The sequence below is a fragment of the Sinocyclocheilus rhinocerous genome, unplaced genomic scaffold (assembly GCF_001515625.1).
Source record: "Sinocyclocheilus rhinocerous isolate Xijiao unplaced genomic scaffold, SAMN03320098_v1.1 scaffold615, whole genome shotgun sequence".
NCBI classification, from domain to species: Eukaryota; Metazoa; Chordata; class Actinopteri; order Cypriniformes; family Cyprinidae; genus Sinocyclocheilus; species Sinocyclocheilus rhinocerous.
This window is the reverse complement of record NW_015631049.1, coordinates 188,240-200,082: the sequence shown is the minus strand read 5'-3', so window position 1 is coordinate 200,082 and position 11,843 is coordinate 188,240. Positions and strand designations below refer to the sequence as shown.

The window sequence follows — 11,843 nt, the reverse complement described above, 5'->3', positions numbered from 1 at the left end:
TAAGCATTGCGGTTTAAAAACAAGTGATTTTAAGCCATTGAAATGCAATCAACAGCGAAAGAGAACTCATTTGCACGCGCTGTCTGAGAAACTGTTTCTGAGTGCTTTCAGAGAGGTGCAAGCACATAAAGACGGTGCTCATAGAGCGCGGCAGAGTTTTTTTTTTTTGCTGTTTTGTAGGCTTTGAATGGTTAAATACACACACTTTTATGTGTCAAAATGCCCATCTTTGCAAGTATCCTCTTAAACATAGTAGGTCTTAAGTGAAAGCAAACAGCTGAGAAAGAAAACACATGTGTAACAGCATATTAGATCCGGGCAGCTCTTAGAGTGACAGCAGTCTAATATTACTGCCGTCTGTCATTAATTTTAATCAAACAACAAAAGAGAGACAATACCTCACTGCTCTTGACTAAATTACTTTTTTAACTTTAATAAGAAATATTGTGTTTTTCAGTTTTTCTCCTATTGCTTTTAATTCGTTTTTTTTTTTTATTCTCATTTAATCGCTGTTTACTTGTGACTTTTTAAATTTAGGTTAGTATTAGTTTCATGATATCAAACATTTTGACCTTTGACCTGATTTAAAGCAAAAGTAATTATATTGTTATATATATCATTACTGTGAAATAAAATTGTTCATAACGTGATATAAGATTTTGGTCATATCGCCCACCCCTATATACAACCCTTCAAAAGTTTGGGATCGGTAGGATTTTTTTTTAATGTTTTTGAAAGAAGTTTCTTATGCTCACCAAGACTGCATTTATTTGTTACTATTTTTACTTTAAATACAGTAATATTGTGAAATATTACTACAATTTAAAAGAACTGTCTGAATATGTTTTGAAAATGTAATTTTTAAATTTATTGAAAAAGTATTTATTTCAGAAGCCATTACTCCAGTCTTCAGTGTCACATGATCCTTCATAAATAATTCTAATATGCTGATTTGGTGCTCAAGAAACATTGGTTGAAAAAAGTTATGCTGCTTATTTTTAGTGAAACGTGATACATTTTGGTCCATAGAACAGCATTTATTACAAATAGAATTTTTGTAACAATGTAAAAGTCTTTACAGTCATTTTTGATCAGTTTAAGGCATCCTTGTTGAATATAAGTACTTCTTTCAAAAACAAAATCTTACTTGAACAATAGTGTATCTGCATTTTACATGCACAACTCCTCACAAGAAACAGAGATTTGTTTATACCAACAGTATATGCATTTATTGATCCTAAACCTTTCCCTTACTACTAGTCCAATGTTGCATGCTCATCTACTGAGCTAGCGTGCTAAAACAGTTCTAGTATAGGTCTAGTGGCTGGCAATCAAAAAAAAGTCATCATCACTACTGTACATCTACTTGCATAGAGAAGACAAATGGCAGTAAGCTGTTATGAATAAGACCATATTAATAAATTAAGAGCACATACCACTCTTCATGCCTGCATATAGCTGTAATATCATTTGTGACAATGCATCAGGTTTTTAATGCACTGAATTAATGCAATGGATATTTTTTCAGCCCTTAAAGAAGAAAACTTATTTATAAAACTTCCTGTCCAGTAAAAAACGATTTAATACCAACTAAAACATATTCTAAACCACAACAGAAGCTAACTGTTTATTTCTAAGAGTAGGTTAAAATTGGAATAAATGTTTGATATGACCTCATTCCGATTCTATTTTAAATTCATTTTACTAAATAAACTGTTTTATGTTAAGAAATATTATGCTATGCACATACCAAGAATGAATGAAGATACTATACTAGCAAACAGGAGCTGACTTGATTATTGTACATAATACTATTTAATATGTTCAGGTTGTTAATCCCTTTTTCAGAGTTAGGAATTCCCAAGAAACATTTCCTACTGAGAGTGTTGTTTCATCCTTCATGAACAGGTGTTAATACCCATATGTGCACCAGTGACAGTGACATATGATCAACCAGAGCCATATGACCTCAGAGCACAACAGCACTGCATAACTTATCTCAAATTTTCATTTTAGGTTTCCAATCAAATCAGAATAAAAAAATAAAAAAAATTTAAATGAGAATGTTGTCAGAGAGCTGGCAAATATTAGATAAGGCTTGAGTTTTGCTTTGAATTCAGCAACCAGTGCGCAGGGAGTGGACCACAGTGCTCTGTGTGTAAGGCTGTGAACAATGTGCATATATAAACAGACAGATGGAAAGAACCTATAGCAGCATGTAGAAATAACCACTCACCTTCTTTAAATTCTGCCACAACTTCAGCTGAAACACAAAAGACAACATACCACTGAATTAAACTGTAAATATGTAAATTACATATATATATATATACATTGAAACAACACAATAACTTCTAACTGAATGAGACCAATGATTTATTATTTGGTGTGTGTTCATGTGGATAGTGTATTTACTTACTGACAGCCTCAGCTGCTTGTGGCCCTTGTTTTGGTCTATTGGCAATGTCTATCATACGCTCATTATATCTTTCCTTGTCCCCTGAGACAGTGCGGTACGCCTTTAAACACACAAACAAATAAACAACACTTACATTGAACTCTGCAAATCTAAAAATCATCATCGCAGGACGACAAAAGCTGCATGTGACCGATCAACTAGAATGTGAGGAAGTTTATGACTGATATTAAAACAACATCATTTACTACACTGAAGAAAACTGATGCAACTTATGATCCAGAGTCTGAAATGGAACTCTGAAATGGAGACTGAAATTTTGAGCATAATCAAAAAAGTGTCTGCCAAATGCACATGTAAATTAACATCAACATGATTCACAAACTAACCACAACCCACATGAGCAGTACATTTCTAATATCGGAAGCAATTATCTGATGAAATATATATTTTATGCACTGACAATATGGGGCTGGGTAGGGTTACACCAGCCATTTGTAAGGTCTTACTTAAATTAGAATATAAAGTCCACACTAGAGGTGTCTACTAGCAGTAGACTACTAGTAACTACTAGCTAGTGGCACCAGTTGTTCGTAAGGTAGGAAGTAGCTAGTAGTTCGTAAGCTGAAGCTCTCCGTAAAGTAATGTCGCATAATATGACATTTACCCTAAGACCCAATAGAAGTCTTCAAATATGTGAGCAGAACTTGTTTAAATGCTGTTAATTTAAATGTTTCCTTTATTCTAACTTCTTTTTCCTCACATAACTAACGGTAAAAATAAGTTTCCATTAAAAACAATACTTAATCATGAATAACATTAGCCTCTGATGAAATATATATTTTATGCACTGACAATATGGGGCTGGGTAGGGTTACACCAGCCATTTGTAAGGTCTTACTTAAATTAGAATATAAAGTCCACACTAGAGGTGTCTACTAGCAGTAGACTACTAGTAACTACTAGCTAGTGGCACCAGTTGTTCGTAAGGTAGGAAGTAGCTAGTAGTTCGTAAGCTGAAGCTCTCCGTAAAGTAATGTCGCATAATATGACGTTTACCCTAAGACCCAATAGAAGTCTTCAAATATGTGAGCAGAACTTGTTTAAATGCTGTTCATTTAAATGTTTCCTTTATTCTAACTTCTTTTTCCTCACATAACTAACGGTAAAAATAAGTTTCCATTAAAAACAATACTTAATCATGAATAACATTAGCCTATAGGTAAGCTATATTTATATGTAAATAACATTCAGAAACTGTCATTGAAATGAATAAGGATCAATAAATACTGAAAGAAAAAAAAATCCCATTTATTTATTATGACTGATTTTATTTGGCATGCGCAATATGGACTAGGGTTGGGCCGATAGACGATGCCATTGTCCATCGCCGATGTCTAATAGACATCACGATGTTGAGCCGATGTTTCGTTTTAAATGAAAAATGTACTCTGTGTGATTGGCTTTCGGCCCTTTGTATTAAACTATGCATACATACATGATGCTGTTTTGTTTATAGTTGTTTAAGCAACTTAATTATAATTGGTTTATAAACATTATTTTAAACATTATGCACTTTTTTCACAGATAGTCTGTTTTCTTATGTTTTGAGTGTGCATTAGTAATATTTTGCTCGATGCGCCCTCTTGTGGCCTCAGGAGAGAAGCCAAAAGCTTTTCTTCACCCTAACTGAAATTATGCATTTTAAATTCGAATATAATTCGAATTTTGATAATATTTAAGTAAAAAAATTCGAATTTAGTTTTTCAGCCATTTTGACAGCCCTAGTACTTACATAAACTCCTGTCCCCAGACATGTTGCTCCAACCAGGACATAATACAGTGTGTTTTCGCCGCCCCCTCCTGCTGGCCCTGATGACATCTGGGCTTTCTGAACCATCTCCAGTCTTCTCCCATGCCTCAGCACTGAGAAGTCAATCATAAAAACTATATACATATATAAAATGATACATGTATAATTTTCATGTATTTTATATACACAGCATATTAAATGCAAGATGCAAGTAAACTGTCTACTGTTACTGTTTAAAATAACTGTTGTAAATAATGTCAAAATAAGGATAAAATGTTCCATCGTTATTTAGCATAACAAATATAATTTAGCACAACAAATGTATAAATGTAAAAATGAAACAACATACTTACTCTAACCCGTACTTACTAACATGTATAAATGAATAAGTGGCCATACTAAAACTATTAAAAACTTCTTGATGACAAATGGGTAAAGCCTAATGGTTTCAAGGATAGTGGCAAAGATTGGAAAAGATTTAAAATGACACTTAATTAGTAATTTGGGGCTGCAAATTTGGGGCTCCTTAAATAGAGTAATTTAATGTCATCTAATGATTCTTGTTCTAAACATTCCTGACAAGATTTTTTGGTATACAAACTATTGTTACACTGAGTGACATTTTTCCATTCATGGGAAAATATTTAAACAGGACACATTTTAATGTACGAACATTTTTTTTAAAGCTGCTTTATTTCCCAAGAATATATGTCTGTAATCAAATACTTTTCTATTTTCTTTTTTTTTAGCTTCAGGATATAAAACATTTTCGATATTTTGCGATTTTTTTCAACTTGAAAATGAAATGGATTGCACTACTTTTAGTCGTTTAGTGTATGATGCCCCGTTTTTTCTGTAACAATTTACGAGCGTTTGCGTGTATGATACCTAATGTTTTTTTTTATTTGTTCAGTACTGTAAAGTGGAAAAATCTGTGAAGTCGCGAAGTGTATTCCCTAGCTAATAGACATCATCTTGCGACTCAAAATGGTTACTACGACAACCAAATGTAAAATAATAATAATTATAATAAAATGAAACCTGTATCGGAGAAAATTATACATTTTAAGTCTAAAGTCTATTTAACCAGTAATAATAACATTTAAATAAATAAACCACCAAATAAACATTTAAAAGTCCGTGTATTTATTTATTGGTAAACCCGTGTAGTAAACTGTAAAGTATATAGTCAACCGGTCATTATTGTAAAATAGACAGCGTCATGGAGCTGTCAGAGCCACAAGCGTGCGAGAGGCAGACTTGATGTTCACCGACCTTGGCCCAAAAATTACTGCAGCTCTTCGTGCAGTCCTGCATTAACCCATACAAGCGGTTTCGTTACAAACAGTCATTTTGACAGAATTCCCATATTGCGTTTTTCTGCTGAAAATGCGCGGTGTGACCGCAGACAGCACTGAATGAAACTTCAGGTGTTTATCTACTCAATACTACTCACTACTTGTTAGTTTCAACTATATACATGGTCAAATAAAGTACCTAGCATCTGGACAGCACCCTACAGCACGCACTAAACTGGACCTTTATCCTACCGGCGCCTGGACTTGTGTTTCCATAGAAATTGTGCAAGCCTTTCTGCTAGAAATTAAGTTCACAGACGATTAGCAGAGCCACAGACTTCTGCCGCTTTTTTCAACTTGCCTGATTTTCTAGCATTCTGCAGACACAGCGTGGATGAGGCCCGGACCAGCGGAGCCAGTTTATTCCATACTGTCTTGCACTTAAACATCGCAGCTCTGCTGTGCTTTTCAGTAAGACAGCCTGGGGAAGTTCACAGCCACGCTCACCGTGCAGCTCTAGCACAAGGCCGGAGACCTTCTCAGGTCACACAGCTCCTGCAGGCGCTTCCGGTTTTGGCTGACGGCCCGCCCTCTTTCTGCACTGATTGGCTGCGGCACTGACAAATTTGTGAGTGATTGGTTAGATTTTCTGTCAGTTATAATTTGTCAGCGTTACTCAATTGCCGATTGGTTATTTGTGGGGTACGCCTTAACGATGCCACAGGTCGTGTGACGAGAGACCGCCCAGTTAACGTCCCACTGTATTCAAGGTATATATAGATTGATCTTTCTTTCAATTTTTAGCTTTATAACTGATAAATAATTATAATTCAGCCATTTATACATTCTAAATGACTTGAATTATTTAAAAAAAAATTGTTTTTTTGCTTTGCATTAAAATCTTTCGTAAAAAATATTGGGGTCAGTAATTTTTTTCTTTCTTTTTTTTTTAATTAATACTTTTATTTTTTGCTTTGCATTAAAATTTTTCGTAAAAAAAGATTGGGGTCAGTATTTTTTTTCTTTCATTTTTTGAAAGTGTGTTAAATTGATTTTTAAAAAGTGATAGTATAGACTTCTATTTTGAATACATGCTGTTCTTTCATCAAAGAATCCTGAATAAAGTATCACAGTGTCCAAAAAAAATATTAAGCAGCACATCTGTTTTTTTAACATGTGACACTGGAGACTGGAGTAATGGCTGATGAAAATTCAGCAATGCACCACAGAAATAAATTACATTTTAAAGTATATTAAAATAAAATTTAAAAAACATTATTTTGAAGTTGTAATAATATTTCACAATTTTGCTGTTTTTATTCTGTATTTTTTATCAAATAAATGCAACCTTGATAAGCAGAAATGACTTATAAAAAACAACAACACCAAAAATCTTACTGATCCCACTTGTGCCCTGTATTAAAGGCACAATATGTAATTTTTTTGCCACTAGAGGGCACGTATTCAAAACAAACAAAGGCGTAGTTTGATGACGCCGTGACTGGGTGTGGAATCATGGGCGTTGTCGTCTTCATCCGATGGGACTCGAGCAGAAATCATGTTCATCGATGAGCTAATGTATTAAAGATTTATTAACGTCGTAGTATGAAGCAGAGTGAGGCGGAAAGCCGTCGAAGCAAAACGAGGCCGCTGAACGCCCTTCCGACACAGGGCTCGAAAGCAGCGGAGTTTTTATTATGCCACAGTCAACCGCTTCTGCTCCTTCCGGAAAGCAGCGGAAGCAGCGCTGTTTTATCATACTAGATACATTTGAACGTTCTGTTATAAAGCTACTCTGTGTGGTCGTCACCTGTCTAATAAAACGCACAACATATTAAAGCGTCTTTGGTGTTTCCATGTTTTCTACAAAACAAAACCGGAAATCGAGGGTGTATGACGTCATTGGCAGGCGACACAATAGACACGTGGCTGTGTCCGAAATCGCCCCCTATACCCTTAAATAGGGCACTATTTGAGGGAACAGCCATTTTTAGTGGTGTCCGAAACCATAGTGGACGTTCTCGAGTGCACTCATTCAATCCCACAATGCACTGCAAAAACGAGTGTACAACTGGTGCACGCTCAACGGCTAGAGAATGCCCATAATGCACCGTGAGAGTCACGCGCCGAATGAATTCCCGCATCTCGCCAGAAGATGGCGCCCGCAGCTGAATAATCAATCCGTTCATTTTTACAAAGCGCTCATCCATGGCGTACAGCATAATGTACAACACGGGTATAAATTCATTGTAAATTGATTATTAAATTGTTTGATTAGGGTTCATACATAATTTCCGTGACAGGGTTCAAGACAAATCCTTTAATCTTACTACTGGAGCTGCTAGTTTCAAATGATTAATAAACAGCAAGCACAAACTATGCAAAAGCGGCATTCCTTCCGGTGCACTCAGTGTCCGCATTCACTACTCGTTTTCATTCACTCCTTCTAGTGAACTGAATTAGTGACCTAATGTAGGGAATAGTGAATGAGGGTATAGGGGGCGATTTCGGACACAGCCACGGTCCGTGTCACTAGTTAAAATTGCTTTTTTTCTCTGGATTTAAACATTCTTCGAAACATTTGGGATAATGTAAGTACACAAGTCAGTAAAATATATAAAACTGATCTAGTGGTTTTTGGATATTTTAATTAAAAAATCTTACATATTGTGCCTTTAACAGTGCATGGTACAAAACAATGAAAAAGCAGCATTAACATCAGTGGCGCTGCAAACACCCCCCAGTTTTCAGATCACTCATACATACGCCCCTGATTTCCCACATGCAATCACACTTGATAGAAAGCGGGGCGGTGCCGTAACTGCGGGACTTTCCAGCGAGGAAAACAAAACTGACATGCGGAAGAGCCCTGAACAGCGCACAGACCTTTGACTCCTTCAGGATACGACAGGAAAAAACTGCTTTCTCTCTCTGTCATGCGAACATTCTGTAAAACACTGTCGGAACATGACATCAAACTTACAAATCAGCCCCAATTATAGCCAGCTGGACGAAAACATATCTGAAAACAAAACTGCAAAAGGGCAGTATATATTCTTCTTGATTCTGACTTTAATATTAAGCACGGAGACGTTTATCACGGCTTTTCTTCTTTATGACTTCTCCGAGGATATTCACAGAGTGAGTTAAATCGTATAATCTTAAATTATTAACATCTTTAAACAAATATTGTTATTTATACAAAGAATATGATTCTATAATTCTATTTTTTTACTTTAAAAGACTCGTGAAACAGGCAAAGATGGAGGGTATCCAATCCACTGTCTCTCCACAGATCTTACCCAACCGACAAATCAAGCAGGTATCGCAAGCTGTGACTTGTTCAATCAAGAACTGAAACAAACCGCACAGCAGGTATTTAAAACTGCTTCAAGACCTGAATACATTTTGTGATAGTGAGAAATATAAGATGTTCCATAATAAAACTAGATTCCCTTTTGAACAGAGACTGTTGATGGACATACAGAATTATGTACTGGAAACATTAGGAGGTAAAAGAAATACATTTATGTATGTATGTTTGTTTGTTTATTTAGTGGTACATAGCTTACTGCTGCTATGCCCGTGAACGCAACTAACTTGTAATCTAACTCTTGCGGTAGTCAAATGTTAAACTTGAAAACGATTTTTAAACTTTATGCCTGCGTATGTAAAAAATAATATAGCTAATTTGTGAAGTCAGACCCCGCACCCCCACAGTTCGCGCCCTGGTTCAAGCATTGTATTTAATTGAAAGTGTGTTCTTGGACTTTACAGAACATAACGTCACTGAGATTTTCAAACCAGCTGTGCATGTCGGGGCAAAACAAGAGCTTAAACAATATCAAAGGCTGCAGAAAAATGGTAGGATCTTCCCCACAGCTTACATTGTTCAAGATAAAGTGGTTAAGTTTAATAGACTAATGGTAACAGCGGTCATCTTTTTTTTTTTCTTTTTTTTAACTTTCTGCAGACGGAGTTCCTACACTGGATCGTATACAGTGGGATAACATGAACGGTCAATTCAGTCAGGAAGGGTTAATGCGCCTGACTCCCGATGGAGAAATAGCGGTGCCACACGACGGAATTTACTTCGTTTTCTCTCAGGTTAATTTCGAAACTCAATTAGGACAGATTATGCACTTTACGCAGTATTTATACAAGACGACAGCATCCTATCCACGACCAGTGATGCTCGCAAAATCTGTAGTGACTCCCTGCGTGAGCGTAAACTCTAGTGTACAGCTTTATTCCAGCCATCAGGGGGCGCTGTTCCGCTTAGAAAAGGGCGACAGGCTCTCCTTGTACGTGCTGAATATAAGCGCCGTGCGCTTCCCACAGGAAGCCACTTACTTCGGGGCATTCATGATTAACTAAGCAAAACAGCAGCATTTTGTTTCAGATGATTTCTTACAGAGATGTTATATTTGTCATTTGTATTCCAGATATATATTAATACAATGTATGTATACTGAGATGATGAATAACATTTTTATCCACATCAAGACTAAATAAGTGTTTTGTTTTGTTTTTTTGGTGCAGTTTTAATGCAATGTTTATTGTAAATTAAAGCCCTTTGTATACTGAAATTACAAATGACAGTTTATTTTATTGACATCAAGACTAAATACATTTTTAAAGTTTATTTTTGCACTGTTTTAATTAAATGTTTATTGCACATTAAAGTTTATATGTGAATTATATGTTTTAGTCCTGTTGTTGTAAGTGTAGGTGTTTTTCGTCAACAGCCAAAACAGCTCAAAAGCAGTGTAAGAGAATTGATATGTAATTTATTAAAGAAATTAAAGAAAGTTATGATTACACGCAGATTTCTTAAATGACACTGATCCTGTAAAACTATGCTTAGTTTATCCAACAAAAAAAAAACTATTTAGTTATATATTATTCTTGCCTCTTATAATATTTAGCATAGTAAACAGAAAAAAGTTATAAAATACAAAATAATAAAATCATTCAATTTTTTTTCTGTTTACATGGTTAAATGTGGTACACATACTCTTAAAATCCAATACAACGAATATGGCAAAAGAGAGGTGAATATAGACTATCATGTCATTGATTTTCTCTAGAATGTCAATGACAAGTTTTTCTCTTATCCTTCAGGTGAAAGATGAGGATGTTTAGCCTGTTTTCTTCTGTTTAGGAGCACCAGTCTGACCCTGGGGAATGAAGTGAGAGCTGTATTTAATAAATATTTTATATTCAAAATGTTGGTAAATGCAGATTGACAAACATTACAGAAATCACAAGGCTGTTAGGCTATGTTTAATTATAAAACAGAGAAATTTTAGTTTAAGAAGTTGCAGATCTGCAACAGAACAATATTCAGTTGTGAATGTTTCAGTTTTTGACATATCATAACGTACACTGCACAGAATTATAATCCATTTCTGTTATGAAAAAAAAAAAAGTTTGAAAATAAGAAGCTTCTTAAGGGTGAACTGGGGCTGAGGGGTCATCTTTGCATCTATTATATCATTGATCATTTCTACTATGCCCTCATTATGGCTTACATCGTTATTGGCATTAATGAGGATCCTCAAGATGTCCTGGCCTCTAAAAATAGAGGAAGAAACAATTTTACATATAAACTCTGACAAAGAGGCTTAAAATGCAGTGTTACTGCATGCAGCAATAACTTAAGGTGGATGCTCACTGTTCACTTCCTTCTTTTAAATGCTCGCAAAGGGACTGTATAAACCATGATCCACTGGATTTATCACGGATTGACAGATATCCCTCCACAGTGGACAAGGCAATCAGAAAATCTGAATCTTTGGGAATGCTGTATGATACATTGCCAGATTTCTTCATACGACTTGCACCAGCACCATCTGTAACCACCACTTTACTCTGCATCTTAAGCCCTCTACATGCCTGGATAATGAACACTTTAGGTTTGCCAATAAGAGCGGGGCAGTTGACTGACTCCATCAAATGGGGAGGTTATGTCATTTAGGGGACATATTTGCTCATCACATCCCTCGACACCAGTCTTATTTCCATGACTCATCACGCAACAGACAAAGCAGTCTCCATGCCGATCATGTCACCCATTGAGCATGTTTGGGGTGCTCTGGATCGGCGTATACGACAGTGTGTTCCAGTTCCTGCCAATATCCAGCAACTCCGCACAGCCATTGAAGAGGAGTGGACCAACATTCCACAGGCCACAATCAACAACCTGATCAGCTCTATGTGAAGGAGATGTGTTGCACTGCGTGAGGCAAATGGTGGTCACACCAGATACTGACTGGTTTACGGATTATCTCAGCAAAGGAGAAGTTCTCACTAA

At 35.9% G+C, this 11,843-nt stretch overlaps 2 protein-coding genes and 1 pseudogene across 2 annotated transcripts; 1 reads left to right on the top strand and 2 right to left on the bottom strand.

Moving 5' to 3' along the window:
• Nucleotides 1–1,317: 1,317 nt before the first annotated feature.
• Nucleotides 1,318–6,088, bottom strand: LOC107741265 (apoptosis-inducing factor 1, mitochondrial-like). Its single transcript, XM_016553965.1, has 6 exons — nt 5,889–6,088; nt 4,212–4,342; nt 2,420–2,519; nt 2,237–2,263; nt 1,437–1,458; nt 1,318–1,324 (listed from the first exon to the last, which is right to left on the bottom strand). Exons 1-6 carry the CDS (start codon nt 5,974–5,976, stop codon nt 1,318–1,320), a joined length of 375 nt encoding a protein of 124 aa, XP_016409451.1. The 5' UTR covers nt 5,977–6,088.
• A 2,246-nt stretch (nt 6,089–8,334) lies between these two features.
• Nucleotides 8,335–10,170, top strand: tnfsf10l4 (tumor necrosis factor (ligand) superfamily, member 10 like 4). The gene is made up of 5 exons (XM_016553983.1): nt 8,335–8,668; nt 8,771–8,902; nt 8,994–9,039; nt 9,305–9,391; nt 9,501–10,170. Exons 1-5 carry the CDS (start codon nt 8,495–8,497, stop codon nt 9,902–9,904), a joined length of 843 nt encoding a protein of 280 aa, XP_016409469.1. The 5' UTR covers nt 8,335–8,494; the 3' UTR covers nt 9,905–10,170.
• Nucleotides 10,171–10,806: 636 nt separating this feature from the next.
• Nucleotides 10,807–11,597, bottom strand: LOC107741264 (caspase-8-like; annotated as a pseudogene).
• Nucleotides 11,598–11,843: the final 246 nt, after the last annotated feature.